At 38.5% G+C, this 19,287-nt stretch overlaps 1 protein-coding gene across 4 annotated transcripts in view; it reads left to right on the forward strand.

The window, feature by feature from the left end:
• The window catches only part of LOC126416301 (UDP-glucosyltransferase 2-like), a 394,127-nt gene that overhangs the window by 121,671 nt on the left and 253,169 nt on the right, over positions 1-19,287 (forward strand). For 2 of the 4 annotated variants that reach the window (XM_050083971.1, XM_050083964.1), the window contains exons 2-5: positions 2,571-2,802; positions 2,905-3,497; positions 11,900-12,122; positions 13,694-13,913. The exons of 1 other annotated variant lie outside the window; for it this stretch is intronic. In XM_050083971.1, coding sequence (XP_049939928.1) covers positions 2,571-2,802; positions 2,905-3,497; positions 11,900-12,122; positions 13,694-13,913 — 1,268 coding nt within the window. The remainder of the gene's footprint in view (positions 1-2,570; positions 2,803-2,904; positions 3,498-11,899; positions 12,123-13,693; positions 13,914-19,287) is intronic. One more of the 4 variants, XM_050083977.1, reaches the window with a different exon arrangement.

Genomic DNA, 19,287 nt, shown 5'->3' on the forward strand with positions numbered 1-19,287 from the left:
GGACGACACATTCGTCATCTGGCCACATGGACAGGAAGAGCTACAGATTTTTCTACAACATCTAAATTTGGTCCACAGTAACATTTGGCTCACCATGGAGACTGAGAAAGATGGAAAACTACCCTTTCTGGATGTCCTAGTGGAACGTAGGTCTGATGGCTCACTGGGTTACAGTGTGTACCGAAAGCCTACACACACTGACCTGTACCTACATGCCTCCAGCTGCCACCATCCGGCACAGCTTAATGGAATGCTCAACACCTGGGTACATAGAGCACACTAGATCTCTGATGAACAGAACTTACCAATGGAATTCAAACACCTGGAGACCGTGTTCTGCAAGAATGAGTATGGCAACTGCCAAATCCAAAGGGCCTTCCAACAACAGAAGTGCAGCAAGAACCGAGATGAAGAACAACCCAAAGAAGAGAAGGAAGCTCTGGCCTTTCTGCCGTTTGCTGGCAACATGTCGTCAAAAATAGGGAGACTGTTAAGGTGACACAAGATTGACACAGTCTTCTGACCACCAGCAAAGATTTGTGACCTGCTAGGAATGGCAAAAGATGATGTGGGCCTTAAGAAAACGGGCATATACAAAATCCTGTGCGACTGTGGCAAATACTACATTGGCCAAACAGTTCGCATGGTCGAGGACCGATGCAAGGAGCACGAACGTCACACCCGTTTATGCCAACCCAGCCATTCGGCCCTAGCAGAACACTGCGTTGGAACCACACACACAGCGAAATTCGAAGAGACAAAAATCCTGACTGCCACAAGTGCCTACTGGGACAGTATCTACAAGGAGGCCATACAAATTCGGGTAACAGGTAACCTCATCAACAGGGACACCGGGTTTCAACTTAGCAAGGCCTGGAAACCATTATTAAACACCATCAAAGAGCAACGACGCGAGCGGATGCGAGATCCTTCCGCCACGGCGGATGGAGATGAAATGCGCCTACCACCAGGCATGGCTGCAGCTACCCCCACCCCTCACACCACATGGCGCCCCGCCGACCGCCCATGCCGGGATACGACTTGGGACCCTGCGGACATAAATACCACGGACACAGCGCAGACAGATCATTCCATCAGCACCACCTGATGATGGCGGAGCGGATATTCGCCGAACTATTGTGGAACTTCGACGATCGGATCCAGTTGGACATCAGAGAACCTTGGATACAGCACATTGGCCAGGAAAGCCTCAGATCACATAAAATTTTAAGTGTTTGACTCTGTACATCAGTCCTACACATTACAGGTGTGACGCTTGAGACATATTACATGAATTCCATATCCCTAGTTGTCAGTACTGTATGAGTGAGAAGGAGCTTATCTTCTGCACTCACTGCATAACTTATCGTGAGCGCTGGAGACTTGTCTTCCTGCCTATCCTTAAAAGTGGCAACAAGAAAGTGGGTGGATAGTATATGATCTGTTGACACTAATTCGCTAAGACTATCCAATGACTTTTACCATGGTAGATAGGTGCTAATGGAATAGTGATGGCAAATTGTCACAAAATTTCAGTGTTTAAGGGGGCCTTTCCAATCTGGAATAAAATATTACAGCCATAGGTGAAACAAAGCAAGTGGTAAACACATATTAAAGCATTTCCTGACTTTGTTAATGACCGTCTAAAAAGAAGTCTGATTATAAAGTGACATAGTTGTAGCATTCAAATAATTGTCAGGAAAATTTTTTTTTAGGAAATATTCTTCCTCCAAGCAATATGAACAAAAATAACAGAATACAGTATATAACATGGTTAAAATAAATTGTACTTGTGTTTGGTTCTGAAGTGATGAAAGAGGATAAAGGATAACATGTGGTGAGGTAAATAATGTGGACCCCTGTGTTTAACTGCAGGTGTATATCAGCCTCTAACTGATGTCAGCTTACCTCTTATGTTGATATTTTTTCATCTATCTACTGTTGTTGTCATTGTTGTTGTTATCCATCATGCAGATTTTGGTGTCAAATGTCTTCTATTACATAAATTCAAATCATCATCTATTGAAATGACAATCATAAAACCTGTGAATACAATGATGCACATAAGTAATTAATTTAGAACAAAATCCAATGTATAGGTAGATTTATTTAACTGATCAAAACAAGTTAAATGATAACTCATCTTGACGAGATAAGAGTTATTCAAATGTTATGGTTAGGTGACCTTATGACAACAGATGAATGTGAGTGTGATATGTAAAATCTTTTATCCCTTATCCAGTGACATAAAATGTCTGACAGACAGAAAAGTAAAATTTGTACACAAACTGAAAGTTTCTCCTTGACAATGCCTTCTAATCTGTAGAAGAATGTCTATTATTTGCAGTGTGTTAAAGGTGGTAATAATAATAATAATAATAAAACTATCTGTAAATGTTCAGCATATAAATGCATTTACAAATTAATTTGCAATGTTAATGTAAAATGACTCATTGCACATCATTACAATTTACCATACAAATGATCCATGGAATATGAAACTAAATGGTTAAAAACTAAATAGCTAACATACACAAAGATTTTATTTTGTTTTTAATTTTATGTTACAGAGATTCTGGCAGTGTATATTTTTGCTAACTGGAGTTATCACACAGTGCCAGGGAGCTAACATTCTATCAGTTATGTCAGTTCCAAGCAAGAGCCACATGGTCTTTTTGTCACCACTGCTCCATGAACTAGCACAGAGAGGACATAATTTGACTGTGATTAGTCCATTCCCACAGTCTCCCCCGGTCAAGAACATAAGAGATATTAAATTGAATGTCACAATGGACAGTTTCCGTAAGTAAACCAGTGTTAATATAAAGTATATATACATAGTAGAATAAAACTCATATCTGATGTACAGCATTACCTATTATTGCCTCACTTTATTATTTACAGGAAAAGAGAGAAACATGTCCCTGTTTGAAATGGGTGAAGTTAACCCATTTATTTTACTTCTCTTCTCTAGCACCATTGGAAGTTCAATGTGCAAGAATGCTATCAGTACACCAGAAGTACAAGATCTAATAACATCCAATAATCAGAAGTTCGATCTCCTCATAGCTGGAGTTTTCACAGAGTGTTTTCTTGGATTGGCTCACAAGCATAATGCCAGTATTATACAACAAATTCCTAATACTCTAGCATTTGTGATGGGTGATGCAGTTGGCAATCCTGCTGCATATGCCTACATTCCTGACATAATGCTTGATATTCCTGTGAATATGAATTTTTTACAACGGACATTAAACAGTATGTATGGGCTCCTTGTTGAATTACTGCGATTCTTTGTTTATGTGCCCAATCAACAAGAAATTATGGTGTCATATTCTAAGAATATTGATAATTTACCATCTGTTGAGAAATTGTTCAAAAGCAGTTCCCTGGTTCTCATCAACAACCATGAAAGCATAGGCCTTTCCAGGCCACTAACACCAAATACAATTCAAGTTGGAGGAATGCATATTAAACCTGCAAAAGATCTTCCAAAGGTGAATATAAGATCAATATCCAACTAAAGCAATCTTGCATTTCCTGTTTGATTGATTTAATACTGAAATTTTTGTATGTCTCTTGAAAATAAAAGTATATATTCGGTAAACAGTTGGTCCTGAAATCCAAAACTTTATTTTATTGCTTATGTTACATATTCATAGTTGAAAATTTCATTTTTAATGCCAAAGCTGTATTTTACATCTGAAAGTATACAGAAATGGGAATTTTGAGTCAATGCCCACATTAGAGGACACAGTATTTCCCTGTGTGGGACTCTACAGAAATAACAGTGGAAAATTGAAAAAAAAGTGAATATTTAGCCAAAGTTACTTAGGGCCCAACAGACAGATCCATTGTAAAGTTGTATGAGAAGTAGTAGTGTGCTGTAAGTAGCCTCTGTTGTCACAGATGTAGGTAACTATTTTCTTGGAAAAATAAAAGTGTAGTCATATAAATATATACCCTGACTCATTCTACACCCCTGAAGGTCTTTTTCTTGATAGGATCTACAGAACATGAAGAATGAATATATGCACACTTGGCAGCACAAATAGTAAAAGTGGCCAAATTTTGAATTGCCCACCATGTTGCATAGGCACCAGTTACTCTACAAAGTGCACAGTACTGCTCATAAAAGAAAAGGTCACTTGTAACTGCATGTGTTACTGGGATATTTGTGCCTTATTGACACTCAGCACAGTGCATGCACCCTCCAAAAACCCACGGAAAGTTTGTTCAGATGGGGAAAATGGATTTGAAGTCAAAATCATGAGGTGGAGTCAAGGACAGAATAATAGTAAGAGGTACCTGAATATTGCCATGCTTAATGTATGACTTCATACTTTGGTGGCATAGTTGAGAGACTAATAAGCAAGTCTAGAATAGCAGTCTTTGAGTTGAATCCCACTTTCAACAATTATTCCTTGTTTTACTGCATTGATTTGTTTGATCTATGTAAAACATGAAATTTACACAACAAACAGCTCACAGTTCTTAACAAGATTCATTTGATGCTTAGAAGGTCACAGCATGTGACTTCTTTACCACTTAATATCTCTTCCAAATGCCTTCCACATCCAGAACATCTGCGTCCTGCGAGGAAGTAAGTTTTTGATATGACTACTAAATCTTTCATTTTCTGGCATCCCACCCCAGGAAGTTAGCGCACTGTTGCAAAGCTCTTTGGAGTCAGTATGTCTGAGAGTGGTAAGACTTGTAGCATCAGTGTGGTGTCTTGGAGAGGTGAAGGTAGGGCCCAATCTGGCTTCAATCACTTGACTGAGACCTTTGTGGTTTTGTATGCTCTCTCTGGTGTGATTGCCTCGTCACAGCATTGAGCAGGGGTTTGTGTACAATGGATGGAGTGGTGATTTTATGTGATCAGTTCAGAGCCTGATGTGAGTACAATTGTCCAAATCTTTGTGGACAAAAATGGGATGTTCACTATGGTGCAAAGCAGGTGGGCCTCAGATCTTTGCCGCAGGCCTCAGAGCTGTTCCATCAACTCTGCAGACAGTAACGGTGTAGGTGTGAGGTAGTCTGCCAGAATGTGTAACGGCTTCACATACATCATTTCTGCTAACAGTACTCTGATGTCTGACTGGTACACTGTGCAAAGGTGTAAAAGAATGAAGGGAAAGGCCTCTGACCATTATGCGCAGTGGCACAAGAGAGCCATTGTTAGTGTCTCATGCCTTCTTTCTAACATTCCATTGCTGGTGGGACTATAGGTTGTCATATGATGATGCTGGATGCAGAAAAAATGGGTAATTCTTGGAACAAAATGGATCTGATTTGCTGGCACTGTTCTGTAGCAATGTGGAGGTGGCAACCAACTCCTGCTATCCAGGTAGCAATGAAGGTGTTTGTTATTGTCTCAGCAGGAATATCTATGGAGGTTGCAGCTTCTGCCCATCAAATACACCTGTCCACTACTGTGAAAAGGTGTCTGTAGCCAATCATAGTTGGAAGCAGCCTTACGAGATCACTGTTTACATGGGTGCATCTGGCTCGAGAGCCTTGAAATGGCCTAATGTTGGCAAGTACACATTATCTAAATTTGCATTGCTGGCACTGGCTACATGACCATGCCCATGCATTGGCATCTTTTTAATTAATAGCCACACAAAACAGTCAGTCAGTAACTTGAGAGTCATATTTGCTGTTTGCTAGTGCAGAGTTTGAACACTATTGACAGTTGCTTTACAGATTTCTGGCACACTGTGAACTTTGCTACTAGGATATGTAAATGCTCTGAGACTGCTATTGATAATATATATTTGTAGACAGATCTAGGGAAAAAAGTCATATCACATAACCAATAGTAAATGTGCTGTCTGATCATGACATGCAGCATCTTATGTTAAATGTTGAAACTTGTCAGGATAAAAAATCTATTAAATCTGAGTACAGGAGGGTAATAAATAAGTCAAAAATTGCGAAATTCAGGAAATTGCTCAAATATATGAACTGGATAGATGTTTGTAATACTTATGACTCAAATGGAAAATACAAAGCATTCATTAATAAAGTTCGCTCCACTTTTGAAAATTGTTATCTCCTAAAGGTAACTCAAATCACACAGAAGTCAAAAAATAAACCATGGATTACACAAGGAATAAAGATATCATGTGGGACAAAAAGGAGACTGTATCTACTATCTAGGAATAGCTGTGCTGTTAGAAATGTAATGAATTACAAATAATACAGCAAAATATTGAATCAAGTAATCTAGAAATCGAAGCAGCTTTATTGTGTGAAAAAGATAATTACATCTGGCATCAAAATAAAAACTGCATGGGATATGGTGAAGACAGAGACAGGTGGGACCAAAAAGGTAGAGGAACAGATAACTTTAAAAATAAATGAGTCTTTGGTAAAAAGTACAGGTAGTGTTGCAAACCTCTTGAACAAGTACTTCATTTCTGTTACTGACAGCTTGGGGTTATCGGGTTTGGTGAACAGTGCAATGGAGTACCTGAGATAAGTCTTCAAAAATAACTTCAATAAAATGCAAATAACACTAACATCTCCCATAGAAGTAGCATCCATCATAAATCCTTAAAATCTAAGTATTCCAACGGGTATGATAACATATCAACAAAGTTAATCAAATAGTGCTCATGAAAGTTGAGTTCTATCTTAAGTTATTTGTGTAATCAAACTCTTATCAGTGGAACACTTCCAGATTGGCTAAAATATGCTGAAGTTAAGCCTCTTTACAAGAAGGGGGATAAAGAGATACCATCAAACCACCGACCAAGTTCACTTCTGCCAGCTTTCTCAAAAATATTTGAAAGGATTGTGTTAAAGTGTCTCCTTAAGCATCTGACTGCAAATAATATATTGTCCAAGTCACAGTTTGGATTTCTTAAGGGTTCTGATATAGAGAAAGCTATTTACACTTACAGTGAGAATGTACTTAATTCATTAGATAATAAATTAGAGGCTACTGGCATTTTCTGTGACCTGTGAAAAGCCTTTGACTGTATGAACCACAGCATTCTCTCAGTGGTGTACCTTACGTATGTGGCGCCCCTAGCAAGAATTTAAAATGGTGACCTCTAAAGAATCCCCCAGGAAGCAAAAAATGCACCCCCTTATCAATACAGAAAGACTGATATTTTCCCTTGTTCCAAGAAAATTAATGAGACCAGTAATATTAACAACGAATCTTGTTTATAGGTGTATGTGATAATTGTTATTAAATAGGTCTAATATGTCTAATATGACTTTCTGGGTACTTTCAGGTAATATTTTGCAACTGTTGCCATAAGGTAATATAACAAGTAAATAATATTTACTTGCCATGAATATAGAGTATATTTTTACTTGTCCAATTAAACAAGAAATATGTCAACTGGATCTGACCACAATCGCACTTTATGCATTCGCAGGAAGATGAAGATGTCAAAACTGGTTTGCAAGGTTATGTGCTCTTGTGCTTTGATAAAAAAGTTCATGGAGTAAGGAGGTTCAGCTTGGGTAATATATATTAGCTGAGCACTGCAAAAAAATTAAGAATAAATTAGTAGTAGTAGTAGTAGTAGTAGTAGTATATTAGCTGAGCACTGCAAAAAATCAAGAATAAATTAGTAGTAGTAGTAGTAGTAGTAGTATTTTGCAAAAGTTTATCTGAAAAGATAATACCAACCGCGGCGCACATTCTGTTTTGAGCAGACTGCACATCTACACCATAGTCTGCATTTCTTGGACTGATCACTTGGAGTGACCTGAGGAAAGTGCCTCCCAGTAAAGCGAAGAGGATTCTTGTCATCAGACAGTCTTCCTTTACTATCTCTTCTCCATTCTGCAGCAAATTTTTCCACAATTTCTAGTACCAGACTGGCCACGGCGCAGAATTATTTTTTCAGAGGGCGGCGTGGCGCTCTGTCACATCATCGTCGGCGGCCTTTGGAATTTGCGCCACCCCTTGCTCTTGCGCCCCTGGCGGGGGCCACTCCTGCCAACCCCTAGGTACACCCCTGCATTCTCTTAAGTAAATTAGAATATTATGGTGCCACCGGCAGTGCTGCAAAATGGTTTGAGTCTTATCTATCTAACAGGAAGCAAAGGGTGTTATTGTGAAATACCTGTGCAGTAAGCAGTCAGTTTTCATGTGACTGGAAATTAATTACATGTGGTGTTCCTCAGGGTTCCATGTTGAGTCCATTGGTTTTCTTATGTACATTAATGACCTCTCATCTGTTGCATTGCCAGATGCTAAATTTGCTTCGTTTGCAGATGATACAAACATTGCAATAAGTAGCAAGTCAAGTAGAGATTTAGAAATAGCCGCTAATCAAATTTCCACTGACATTAATAAGTGCTTTAAAGCTAATTCACTGTCATTAAACTTTGAGTAGACCCACTGTATGCAGTTCAGAACCTGTAAGAGATTTCCTTCCCGTATGTGAAGCAGCATATGAAGATATGCAGATAGTAGAGGTGTCAACCTGGGATTACAACTCGATAATAAATTCAGGGCATACCACAGAATTGCTTAAGCACCTAAACAATTCTGTATTTGCAGTGAGAATGATTTCAGATGTAGGAGATATAAATATAAAAAACTTGCATATTTTGCTTACTTTCATTCTATTATGTCATATGGGATCATATTCTGGGACAACTCATCAAACTGAGCAAAAGTTTTTAGGGAGCAAAAGTGTGTGATAAGAATCATATGTGGTGTAAATTCAAGACCATCATTCAGAAATCTGTTCAAGGAACTTGGTATTCTAGCCACTGCTTCTCAGTATATTTATTCCTTAATGAAATTTTTTGCAAGTAATACATCTCTGCTTCGAACCAATAGCTCAATACATAGTATCAATACTAGGAATAAGAGCAATCTACATAAAGACCTAAAATCACTTACATTGGTCCAAAAGAGGTCCTCTATTCAGGAACACACATTTTGAATAAATTGCCAGCAACCATTAAAAACTTAGTTTCAGATAATCATGGTTTTTTGATAGGCAACTCTTTCTACTCTACAGATGAATATCTTAACAGGGACTGTTAAGCCAGCTTGAATAAAAATGTCTTTTAGATTTCAGTTTTGACAGCACTTGGTCACAACAGTCAAGATTAGGTATTTTATGTATGATAACTTTATTAATAGTGCATAACAATGTTTCATTCTGACAGTGTGTTAATTCTGTAAATATTAGCTGTTCCAGTTTACTGCATTGTATTCACCTGTTTTGACAATCTCCTGACAATGATCAGGGTAGTAAGTATTATATTCAAATGTTTTTATGTCATACTTTCTGACAAGTTCAGCAGCCACGAGAATCATCTCATTTTTTGGGTCCATGGAACGAAAACTGAATCTAATCTAATCTAATCTAATGGCCTTGGCTTCCACCAAGAGACATATCACCATCACATTAACTTGGTTCCTGACCATAGGATTTGGGCAAGTCACAGTCCTGTGAAGGGTCAGCCAGTAAATGCTGTAGTTATGGATTGCAGTCTGAGCAGTGGTGAGTTCTTTGTAGTGTATGGTATTTGCCAAATCACAGATGCACAAAAAGTAATGAACCACAATCTTTTTTGCTCCTTTTATATGGTGCACACATCCATCATAAACTAATAGACAAACTCTGTGTGTCTGAACTGCTGGGGTACACCAAAGGGTGTAATTACCAATCTCCAGGATGTCACAAGGCACTGCAGTTATTTGGTTGTACACTTTGTGGCAGTGTATGATACTTAAAACTTTTGGACCGGCTAATGCACATCTAAAATCTTGAATGTGTGGTGTAGGGTAACTGTCCAGGTCTTCTCCTGCCATTTAAAGCATGAAAAACACCACAGGGGTGCCATTAGGCACATTTCTTGAGAATGAGGTACGAAGGTGAAGACCATGGGCTCTCAAAATGATGAATTATCCCAGCTTGGACCGTTTCTTCAAATATGGCCTCTGTTTCTGTTAGGTGCTCTAGGGCAATTATGTGTGTGTGCTGTTAAATGGGTTAACTAGATGTGGTATTGATATGATGCACATTTCTGTGCTGTGCTGGTGTCTGTAAATTGGTTAAAGCATTCTTTGCAGTTTATCATGGTGTTGTCTATTGTAATGACTCTGATCAGTGTGGGGAGGAATAAATACTGGTCAGATAAATACAGTCATACCACACACCAGTCATGAGAAAGGTGGAAGTAATTCTTCACATGCAGCAGTTCCATTGAAACACTGTTTATTACACTGCAATTGGCTCTTTTTCACAATATAAACACACACACTTTAGTACTTTGTTTATTCATATACTCCCAAACTGTTTCATTATATCTTGGCACTCCAGCAACAATGACCATTTAGCACACTAGCCACTACTCATCTTTCCTCAAAGAATATACAAGGGCAAAGATACCCAGTAAGGCAAGCATATCGTACACTATTCTTTGTACCGTGCTCTAGGCTGAGCACTCCTTTGTACCAGTTACTGTGTTGTCGACGACTGTGATCTGCAGTCATCCTCTCCTCTAAACCACCATTAATGCATAATGCCCACGTAAATCAGCACCTAATAAGGGCTCAATGGTGTTAACAAATACAAGTTTCACTGTAAAGGGTGTGGCAAGACCTAAGTTGGTAGTCAGTACTTTGTGGTTGCATATTGTGACTGCTGAGTTTATCGCCTTCAGGCACAAATGTTTATCCGATTTACTGTCAGGCACACACCACTGATGTCAAACATGAAGGTTATGTCTATACACCTGCCTGATATTTGTTGTTTGTTGCAGCACAGTGGGTTGTGCTGACACCCATAGTGTTTGTGGAACTTCTGTAGACACTATACTGCTGCCGTTGATATGCTGTCTGTTGTGATGCAGTTTGTTTACTGTTGTGTGATGATGTTCCACTATTTAATTATCTTCCATCTGTAGTTGATGGCCCTCTAACCAGTTACAAAGACTGCCACATGACATTCATTCAGCTATAGTGGCAACCAGCAGAAGTTTCCCTCTTAAGTGCTTATGTAGCTAATAACAGTATAGTTCATTTGCAGAAAGGTTGTTGTATTTTCTTGGAATAGCACTAGAATACTGACAGAATGAATTCTCTCTTAGTACATTGTGTTTATTATGAATATTAGATCTAGTTTCTAATCCAGTTTGCAATGCTCCACAGAAACTGCAGGTGCATCAGCAGAACCTGTAAAGAAAGAGTAATTTATGGTCATAGGGACTCCTCACTGTGGGCCCAAATAGTGAATCTGGACAGCTCTCACAGTGGATCTGTGAAATAGTATCAACCATGGTGCAGGGTCATCCACAGCACCCCATGTCCTATAGAATCCATTCCACCTGAAAACTGACTTCGTGATTAATAAAATGAGAAGATGATGTAACTGAATTGGAGGCTCGCCAGTGATCTCGTGATGATGACTGTATTTTATTGCTCCTTCTCTTTACAATTCAATACCAACCACTTTCCATACATGTACACAATCTGATTCAACATTCCTGGAGTAACACAAATACACTGTGACTAGTATATTTACAACAGGTATACAATCTTTGTTCAACTACTGTCAGCCAATACAGGTAATTACCACAATAATTCTTCTTCTATGTGTTTTCAGCGTAACCCAGGAAAATGGCATGATACATATTATTTGTGTCAGTACTGTGTTAGACTTCGACTCTGGCTGTGATTTTCCATTTCCAGTTTTATGTGCTGTCAAGTTTACATTTGAACGAATGAATGTACTCATTTCACTGTATGTGTTTTGTTAAACTTCATGAATCATAGGTTATTTATTGTATTAGTAATTATGAAACTTTATTTGCAAGGAAAATTAGGTGTTGTATCAAAAGAAAGAATATATAGTATTTGTCAGCCAGTAATACAGGTTTTAGTAATGTTCACTTTTTGATGTTGCAGGACCTTAAAACAATTTTGGATAATTCAAAAGAAGGAGTTATATTCTTCAGTTTGGGAACAAATGTTCAAGCTTCTGAAATGCCAAATGACAAGTTCATTGCCTTTATGAAAGCTTTCTCAAAACTGAAGCAAGAAGTACTGTGGAAATGGGATCAAGATACTATGGTTGGGAAGCCAAATAATGTACATCTTGGGAAATGGTTTCCCCAAAATGATATTTTGGGTAATATACTTAATTTTTGGTCTGAGATTGTCTTATCCTGTCATCATTAAGCAATGAACTTAAATCATTTAAGAATAATGATTTTTTTGTTAGTTAATAGTTAGTATTGAAAGAAGATGTTTGGTATACCATAGACTCAATTTATATTTCTTGCCTCATTCTAGAATCCTGAACATTATCTGTGTCCTTATATTTACAATACCAAAATTTTATCTGTGCCTTGTCTTTGTAACATAAATAAGGGTTTCTTCTCAATCCTTTTACGTAACAAATTGATTAGGTATATTTTTTCTGTGTTAGCTATTACTGCTCTAATTTGATCGACAGTTGAATAAAACGGAAAATTCACTCATTGAAACTGCAACTGAAAGCTAGGTTAGTGTATGTATTTTTTGTGTGTCTCATGACAGTACTAAAATGTCACATTATGAAGATAAGTACTGGCCACATGTTTTGTCTCATAATTTTATATTCACTTTATCAATGAGAATGATACACAAAGGGCTAAAGAACAGTTGTAGATATTATTCTCAAAACAAATCCTTCGAAGTTTTAGGTGTGTTTTCCTACAGTATGTGCAAGTTCAGACTTCTCAGCATTTGAAACACCAACCACAGCAAAGCAAAGTAGACTGTGATAATTAATTTTGCTTTTATTTATGTGTGCTTGGTGCCTGCTGTTTGTCTGATTGCTGACTGGACATGTTCCCAACTAATAGAACTTTAATAAATTGTGAGCCATATAAATGTTTTATAAGGGATCTCTTTCGTTGACAGAATTCACTTACCCAGTATTTATTAATAAATCACTGCTTGTCGTGCGCTTGATCTAAAATGAGAATTTGTTGTCTTCATGTCAGATTCTAATACATTAGTGTGACATGACTGAGTCCAGTTGAAATTAATTAATTCTATATCCAAAGATTACTACTTTTTAATATTTTGTGAAGTTCAAAACGTTTCTTTGGTTTGTCAAAAACTGTTTACCTTTTCACATGGTTGGTTTTAGCCCAGGTCTAACTGATTGTTGCTACAATATTGACTGAATATCACTTGTTAAGGATATAAAATCATCCAAAAAAAGTCTGTACACATAATAAATACCCTATTCTATCAGTTACCAATGGTACGGACAGTAATAGCACTATTATAGTTTCCTGGGGCAGACCTGATTTTACTCCTGTGGCTGTAGAGGGCTGTCCATCCAGGATTTCTTGCTGCATTCTGCCTCTCAAGAATTTTTCTATCTAGTTACAAGGCTTGCTAGATATCATGTAGCAAAGTATTTTGTTTAACATTTGTCAACTTACAGTTTTATATGGGTCTTGCGAATCAAGTTTACCTGGCTCCTTCTGCCCATTTCCCTTAGAATACCAAGTTTATAGAAAGAATGATTTAGGTTTTGAAATATGTCCTAGTTACTATTGAGGAGGTCACCTTGTTACGCGAGTATCACTATGTTTGAACTCTTATGTCCTTTTAACCCCCCCCCCCCCTCTCTCTCTGTCTGTGTGTGTGCTTTCTAAGATATATGGGGGAAAAATGTCAATAATGTTATTTTATTTTGTACAGGACATAAAAATGTTGTGTTGTTTATATCACATGGTGGCTTACTGAGTCTTCAAGAAGCTGTCTACCATGGAGTTCCAGTTGTAGGAATACCACTATTTGGTGATCAGAAAGTGAATTTGATTCGAGCTGAGGACAAAGGATATGCAGTTAAATTACTATTCCACAATGTAACAGAAGAGTCATTACTGTGGGCAATCAATGAAGTTTTAACTCAGCAAAAGTAAGTTAATTCATTCATTTCTATTAGCATGTCCATCATTACCATTCTGTTCAGTGCTAAGCTAGGGCAGTTTATTTGGTTATTTATAGAGGGAAGTAAATATTCACCTGAAGTGATAGACAGTTATTTAGATCATCAAAGATTTCACAATTGGAAAGTAACCACTTTTTTAATAATGATATTTATATTATAAATAATGACTTTTAGAGTTTGATCCCTGACCAGTCTAAGAATTTGTTCTGTAAGATAAATCATTTATTCTTCTGGGTATGGTTTCTATGGGAGAGAAAACGCCAAGTTACATTGTGACTTAGCTTTCATATTACAAGTACCCCAGGTTGAAGGTGAAGGCTTATAAACCCCAGTAGGACCAGGCATAGAAAAGTACTTTGTTATTGAAACGAACCTTTGGGTGAATGACTAATTTTACAGTTTTATTCCTATGTTTGTACAATTGCAGGCACTGAGACCTAAACTTAAGTGGAAACTGGATAATAATAAAATTAGTGAACTGAAATGCATTTTCGGGGTTATTGTCAATAGTTTTTTTAATGAAAGATTTGCTTAGGATGTGAGGTCATGCTGAAAAGTAATGCCTCTGATGATTTTTTAGTGTGATAGCTCTTAAAGATTTTTAAATAAAACAAATGTTATTAACATTCTACATCTTTATTCTTCACATCTAGCTATTTGCAGCCCTCTGCTAGTAGAGGACCTTGAATTGTAGCATGTACAGGGTGACAGTTATAGAACTACCTGAAATAAAATTGTCATAACTGCTGAATGGTTTGCGTTAGGACATTCAGATTGCATGGTTGGCTGTGGGTATGATGGGAATTAGTGTGCACTGTGTGGTTTGGTTTAGTGACGAAGCCCACTTTCATCTGGATGGGTTCCTCAATAAGCAAAATTGGCACATATGGGGGAATGAGAATCACCCTCAATGGGTGACTGTGTGGTGTGCAGTGTCCAGTTATGGAATAATTAATGTGCTATTCCTTGATGGTGCGGTGACTACCGAACAGTACGTGATAGAACACTTGCCCGTGGAAGGCAAAGGACCCGAGTTTGGGTCTCGGTCCAGCACACGGTTTTAATCTGCCAGGAAGTTTCAGTACATGAAGATTTTGGAAGATGATTTCATCCCCATTATCCAAATTGACCCTGATTTTGACAAGATGTGGTTCATGCAAGATGGTTCTTGACCACATTGAAGCAGGAGAGTGTTTGATGTCCTGAAGGAGCATTTTGGGGACTGCATTCTGGCTCTGGGGTATGCAGAGGCCATTGATATGGGCCTTGATTGGCCACCATATTCTCCAGACCTGAACACATGCCTCTTTTGTGGGGCTATATTAAAGACAAGGTATACAGCAATAACCTCAACACCATTACTAAGGTGAAGATAGCCATTCAGGAGGTCTTCGACAGCATCGATATTCCGACACTTCAGCGGGTCATGCAGAACTTTGCTATTCATCTGTGTCACAACATCACCAATAATGGCAGGCATATTGGCCATGCCACAACCTAAATCCAAAAATGTGTAGTGATGTTTACATGTTGAATAAAGTGTGTGTGTAATATAGTTTTCAGCTTTTTTTTTTTTTTTTTTCCTTCCCCCATATAGTTCAATAAATGTCACCCTGTGCATGGCGGTGTAACTTCATTGTATTGTTGGATGAGAAACAGTGTGTTGTAATCAAGTTTTGAATGTGAAGAGTTCATCCACATATTAAACGCCACCTCCTTCAGCATGACAGCACCAGACCACACATGACCATTGCAACATCTCCAATAATCCAACACCTTGGGTTCACTAGCATCAGTCACACTCCATACAGCCCTGACTTGGCCCCATCCGATTTTCTTCTGTTTCCATAAATTAAAAAACACCTTCGAGGACATCACTTTGATAGTGATGAAGCGGTGCAAGCACAGATGAGGTTGTGGCTCTCTCAATAGAGCCACAGTTTCTACAGTTATGGTATCAACAAACTGGTTTCTCCTTTGGCAAAATGTGTTCATTGCCAGAGTGGCTGTTTTGGGAACAAATCACAAGGATACAGAATGTGTCTAATTGCACATACAATAAAAGATACAATGTAAATAAAGTATAAAGTTAAAAATATTGACTCAATTAACAGAAAGTTGTGTAACACTGAGAAAGAATTAGTAAATATACAGGAATCAAATTTTAGCTAAGTATTAAAATCAATAAATAAATGCAGTAACACCAAAACAGGATTTTTGAATGTCTGTGATAATGCTCAAATAGGTATTTGTAAAACAGTTTTAAGTTTAGTGATGGTATTCGTTTTCTCTCTCAAATTCATTGACCATATAAAAAGATTTCTGTAATAGGTACTCTTTCAGAATTTGTTTAAATTTTGGCAGTTGTTTGTGAAGGCATTTGATATGCATTGGGGGTACATTAAACAGCTTAATGATGGAGTAATAAACTCCTTTTTTAAGCCAATTTAGACATTTCAGTTCAGTGTGCAAACTACTTTGGTTCTAGAATGAGATTTTCACTCTGCAGCAGAGTGTGCACTGATATGAAACTTCCTGGCAGACTGAAACTGTGTGCCGGATCGAGACTCGAACTCCGGACCTTTGACTTTCATGGGCAACTGCTCAACCATCTGAGCTACCCGATTACGACTCACGCCCCCATCCTCACAGCATTACTTCCACCAGTACCTCGTCTCCTGCTTCCCAAACTTCACAGAAGCTCTACTGTGAACCTTGTAGAACTAGGACTCCTGGAAGAAAGGATATTGCGGAGACATGGCTTTGCCGCAGCCTAGGGGATGTTTCCAGAATGAGATTTTCACTCTGCAGTGGAGTGTGTGCTGATACGAAACTTCCTGGCAGATTAAAACTGTGTGCCGGACCGAGACTTGAACTCAGGACCTTTGCCTTTCGCAGGCAAGTGCTCTACCATCTGAGCTACCCAAGCACGACTCACGCCCCTTCCTCACAGCTTTACTTCTGCCAGTACCTCGTCTCCTACTTTCTAAACTTCACAGAAGCTCTCCTGCCAGTCTTTCTTCCAGGAGTGCTAGTTCTGCAAGGTTCGCAGGAAAGCTTCTGTGAAGTTTGGAAAGTAGGAGACAAGGTACTGGTGGAAGCAAAACTGTGAGGATGGGGGCGCGAGTCGTGCTTGGGTAGCTCAGTTGGTAGAGCACTTGCCCGCGAAAGGCAAAGGTCTCGAGTCTCGGTCCGGCACACAGTTTTAATCTGCCAGGAAGTTTCATATCAGCGCACACTCTGCTGCAGAGTGAAAATCTCGTTCAGGACTGATCCACCAGGCTGTGGCTAAGCCATGTTTCCGGAATATCCTTTTTTCTAGGAGTGCTGGTTCTGCAAGGTTCACAGGAGAGCTTCTGTGAAGTTTGGGAAGTAGGAGACGAGGTACTGGTGGAAGTAAAGCTGTGAGGATGGGGTGTGAGTCTTGCTTGGGTAGCTCAGATGGTAGAGCACTTGCCTGCGAAAAGCAAAGGTCCTGAGTTCGAGTCTCAGTCCGGCACACAGTTTTAATCTGCCAGGAAGTTACTTTGGGTCTTGTGTTGTAGTCATGATATTCACTGTTATTTTTTACAGGGAAAGGTTATTAGAGACAAAGGACAAGAGGAAAACTTATGCTTTGAGAAGGTGGTAGGGATCCTCCTCCTTTGAAACACGTACTTGCAAGCGTGTCTTTGATGGACAAGACTAATTATTCTGATAACTTATTTTTGTGCAGTGAAATTTTTTTTTTCAGGCTGTTGGTTCCCCCAGAATATAACAGCATGTGACATTAATGAATGAAAGTGACTATTTCAGCCACAGATGCAATAACTTGTAGAGCAAATATTGCTGAGCTACGTCTCTTAAAAATATGAAGAATGTGGGTTGACCAATTACATTTGCTGTCCATATATTCACCCAGGAAGTTTGTATCCTCAGCTGTTTGTTTTGGTTGATCTCTACACTTTATATTAACTACTTCAAGATTTATTTGTGGTGTATGAAACTGTTGTGACGTCAAGTTGAACACTCATATTTCAAAGACGACACAATACATGTAAGTCACAGAACAAGTAGACAAAGTGAGACATGTGTACATGGTAACAGTCAAATAAGCACTGAGTCCAAGTCTAGCGGCCACTGGCTGGCTGGCCGCTTAGGTGGCGCGGCTGCTGCATCGCTGGCAGGCAGCGCCGCATGTAGAGGATGCGTGTAACTGCGCGGTGACACTTCTAAAGATCGGCGGGTCGCAACAGAAACCTCAAATAATGGGTTATATCTGTATTGAGTGAGAGACCATTTGAGAAAAACCAATTTAAAAATGCAGTGAAATCATTGTTCATAGTTTGTTAAAGATTGTTGCCAGACAATTCATTAATGAGAATTGTAGTGTCATCTGCAGAACAAGTAAATGTATCTTCGTATCGGAACAAAGAGGGAGGTCATTAATGAAAATTAGAAATAGCAGTGGAAGTAAAACAGCCTTGTGGCACTCCACATTTTAAGGTTCCCCACTCAGATGAGGCAGGTTCTCTGGATGAACCATTCAGCATTACAGTCTGCTTTTGGTCCTTAAGGTATTACTGAAGCCCCAAACCAACAGCACCACCTAAACCATAATATTCTGCCTTTTTCAAAAGAATTTGATGGTTTACACAGTCAAATGCCTTTGAGAGATCACAGAAAATACCTACAGGAGACATTGTTTTGTTAATGAATTCCAGGTCTTGATTGTGAGAAGAGAATATTGCTTGTTCAGTAAAAAAAAAAAGTCCTAAAGTGACTATTGATGAGGATATTATGGCAGTTGAGATGATCAACAATCAATCTGTGCGTAAGTTTTTCAAGAATTTTTGAAAAGACAGTTAAAAAGGAGGTTGCATAGTAGATTGTAACATCATTTTTATCACCTTTTAAGAGTGATATCACTGCAGCCAGTTTTAGTCTATCAGGGACAACTCCTTCTTGGAGAGATGTGTTGAATTTGTTGCTTAAAACTGGACTTAAATAACAATGAAAATAATCAATTTTTGACAATATAATGTAATCAGATGGATAAAAATCTACTCGATAGTATAACCTTCATTTATCTGTGTGTTTTTGTGTCACTGCTTGGTGAGTAGATTTTTATCTATCCTATTACATTATAATGATATGATATAATAGAGGGAAACATTCCACGGGGGATATATGTATCTAAAAACAAAGATTCTGTAACTTACCAAACGAAAGCGTTGGTGCGTTGATAGAAACAATAACAATAACAAACACACACACACACACACACACACACACACACACACACACACACACACACACACACACACACATATTTCAAGCTTTCACAACCCACGGTTGCTTC

The sequence above is a fragment of the Schistocerca serialis genome, chromosome 1 (genome assembly GCF_023864345.2).
Source record: "Schistocerca serialis cubense isolate TAMUIC-IGC-003099 chromosome 1, iqSchSeri2.2, whole genome shotgun sequence".
Taxonomy (NCBI): Eukaryota; Metazoa; Arthropoda; class Insecta; order Orthoptera; family Acrididae; genus Schistocerca; species Schistocerca serialis.